General features: G+C 68.7%; 1 protein-coding gene across 2 annotated transcripts; it reads right to left on the bottom strand.

The window, feature by feature from the left end:
* Positions 1-2271, bottom strand: F2RL3 (F2R like thrombin or trypsin receptor 3). 2 transcript variants are annotated; one of them, XM_078436518.1, is made up of 3 exons: positions 1949-2271; positions 701-1671; positions 1-229 (listed from the first exon to the last, which is right to left on the bottom strand). In XM_078436518.1, exons 1-3 carry the CDS (start codon positions 2205-2207, stop codon positions 104-106), a joined length of 1356 nt encoding a protein of 451 aa, XP_078292644.1. In that variant the 5' UTR covers positions 2208-2271; the 3' UTR covers positions 1-103. The 2 variants fall into 2 exon arrangements, with proteins under 2 accessions (XP_078292644.1, XP_078292647.1); XM_078436521.1 differs by having other exon boundaries at positions 143-229; positions 588-1671.

Genomic DNA, 2271 nt, shown 5'->3' with positions numbered 1-2271 from the left:
TAAAACGGTAGAACTTTATTCTCTGACGGTTGCGGAGGCCAGAAGTTTGAGACGCGGGTGTGGCCAGGGTTGGCTTCTTCTGGGGGCTCCACGGGAGAGTGACTCAGGCTGCTGTCCCGGCCTCTGTGGCCTCTGTCGGTCGTGGGGCTCCTTGGCTGTGGCTACGTCCCCCCAGTGTCTGTCCTCGTGGTTGTATGGCCTTCTTCCCTGTGTGTATCTTTTCCCTCTTCTATTTATTTTCATTTTTTATTTTGATTTATTTGAGAGAGAGCAAGTGCGAGTGGGGGAGAGGGGCAGAGGGAGAGAGAGAGAAAGAGAGAATCTTGAGCAGGCTGCACACTCAGTGTAGAGCCTGACGCAGGGCTCCATCCCGTGACCCGGGGATCACGACCTGAGCCAAAATCGAGTCGGCCGCTCAGCCGACCGAGCCACCCAGGCACCCCCCCACCCCGTCCCCTTCTTGCAAGGACACCAGGCCCACCAGATGACTATTTCCAAACAAGCTCACCTTCAGAGGTTCCCGGTGCATGTGAACCGGGAGGGGCCCCGGTTCGACCCCGTGCCGCGCCCCCCCCCATCTGACCCACCTTCCAAGGGGCCATCACACGAGCGAGGTGGACCGGGTGCCGGTGCCCGGGGTGCCCCCCTCCCTGGAGGCCGTCGAGGCGCCTGGAGCCCAGCAGAGCAGCCCCTCCCGCACCTTGTCCCTGAACTCGGCAGACACGTAGTAGTAGACGAAGGGGTCCACGCAGCTGTTGAGGGTGCTGAGCGCCAGGCTGGGCACGTAGGCGGCATACAGGTTCCCCCAGGCGTCCGGGCCGGGGTCCGAGTAGTGCAACAGCAGCAGCGCGTTGCTGGGCACGAAGAAGGCCACGGCCGAGGCCAGCACCAGGGCCGTCAGCCTCCGCGCGGGCCTGTAGCGCCGGCCGCCGGCCGCCAGCGTGCACAGCGTGGCCCCGTAGCTCAGCAGCATGGCCAGCACGGGCAGGAAGCAGCCGAGCACGGCCAGGCAGATGAAGACGGGCCTCCAGTAGGAGGCCTGAGCGCCCACGGGCAGCACGTCGTGGCACAGCACGCGGTCCGAGTGCGGCAGGCGGAAGGTCTGCCGCTGCAGCGCCAGGGGCAGCGCCACGGCGAAGGCCGCCAGCCAGGCCACGGCGCAGAGCCCGGTGGCCAGGCGCCAGCCCCGCAGGGTGAGGGCCCGGAGCGGGTGCACCACGCCAAGGTAGCGGTCCAGGCTGATGGCGGCCAGCAGGAGCACGGAGCCGTACATGTGGCCGTACAGCCCGGCCGTGCTCAGGCGGCAGGCGGCCTCGCCGAAGGGCCAGTGCTGGTCCCGCAGGTGGTAGGCGACACGCAGGGGCAGCGTGAAGGCCAGCAGGAGGTCGGCAACCGCCAGGTTCATCAGCAGCACGGTGGAGGGCAGCCGCGGCACCCGTGTGGCCAGCACCCACAGCGCCAGGCCGTTGGCGGGGAGCCCGACCAGCAGAGTCAGCCCGTAGAGCGCGGGCACCAGCCTCGTGGGCACCCAGCCCAGCAGCAGCGCCCGAGAGCCGTCCGAGACCTCCACCTCGTCGCTGCTGTTGGCCCAGGGCCGGCCGGGGAAGCTGCGCAGTTTGGGCGGGAGAGGGGTCCCCTCCCGGGGCCCGGGCGGGGGCCCCAGTGTGTCGGCTGCGGGGGGAAGGGGATGAGAGGCGTTGAGAGTCTAACCGCCACCCCCACTCCCCACCGCCCGGCCGGTGGTGCGGCTCCCGAGGGGGCCGGAGTCCAGGCCCCGGCTCTCAGGAGCCCCCAGCTCGGTGGGTCAGAGCCGGACGCAGACGCCCCCGGCCCCGTGTGGGCCCAGGGCTGGGCTGGAGGCCCCTCTCCACCCCCACCCGCCACCTATTTCCCCCTCATCGACTCTAGGCCTGCCCCCGGTCCCAAGACGGGGCCCACGGTCACTCACCATCACCTCCCCCCGTGCTCCCCAACTCGTCGTAAGTGAGGTGGGTCTGAGTGCCATCTTCCAGGCTGAACCCCAGCACCAGGGGCCACAGCAGCAGAAGTAGGCACATGCTCCGAGACGACACCGGCTGCTCTGGGCTGCGGCCGGCTGAGCTCGGGCTTCCTGCCCAGCTGGACCCCCACCCCCAGCTTCCTGAGTGCCAGTGGAGGAGTGGACACGGCCTGGTGAGATAAACCAGCCCCTGCCCCCACAAGCCCATGGCAGGCTCCCGGCGTGGCCCGAGGAGTCCCGGTGGCTGGGGTCACTCAGTGATGCACAGGTGC

This window comes from Panthera onca, chromosome A2 (genome assembly GCF_046562875.1).
Source record: "Panthera onca isolate mPanOnc1 chromosome A2, mPanOnc1 haplotype 2, whole genome shotgun sequence".
NCBI lineage: Eukaryota > Metazoa > Chordata > Mammalia > Carnivora > Felidae > Panthera > Panthera onca.
This window is presented reverse-complemented; position numbering and strand designations above follow the sequence as displayed.

Coding starts and splice junctions, on each gene's coding strand:
- F2RL3 (XM_078436518.1), bottom strand. CDS start 2,207: ATGGGCTTGTGGGGGCAGGGGCTGGTTTATCTCACCAGGCCGTGTCCA. Junction 1,672..1,948: donor GAGCACGGGGGGAGGTGATG/GTGAGTGACCGT, acceptor TTCCCCCCGCAG/CCGACACACTGGGGCCCCCG. Junction 230..700: donor CTGCCGAGTTCAGGGACAAG/GTGCGGGAGGGG, acceptor GAAAATAAATAG/AAGAGGGAAAAGATACACAC.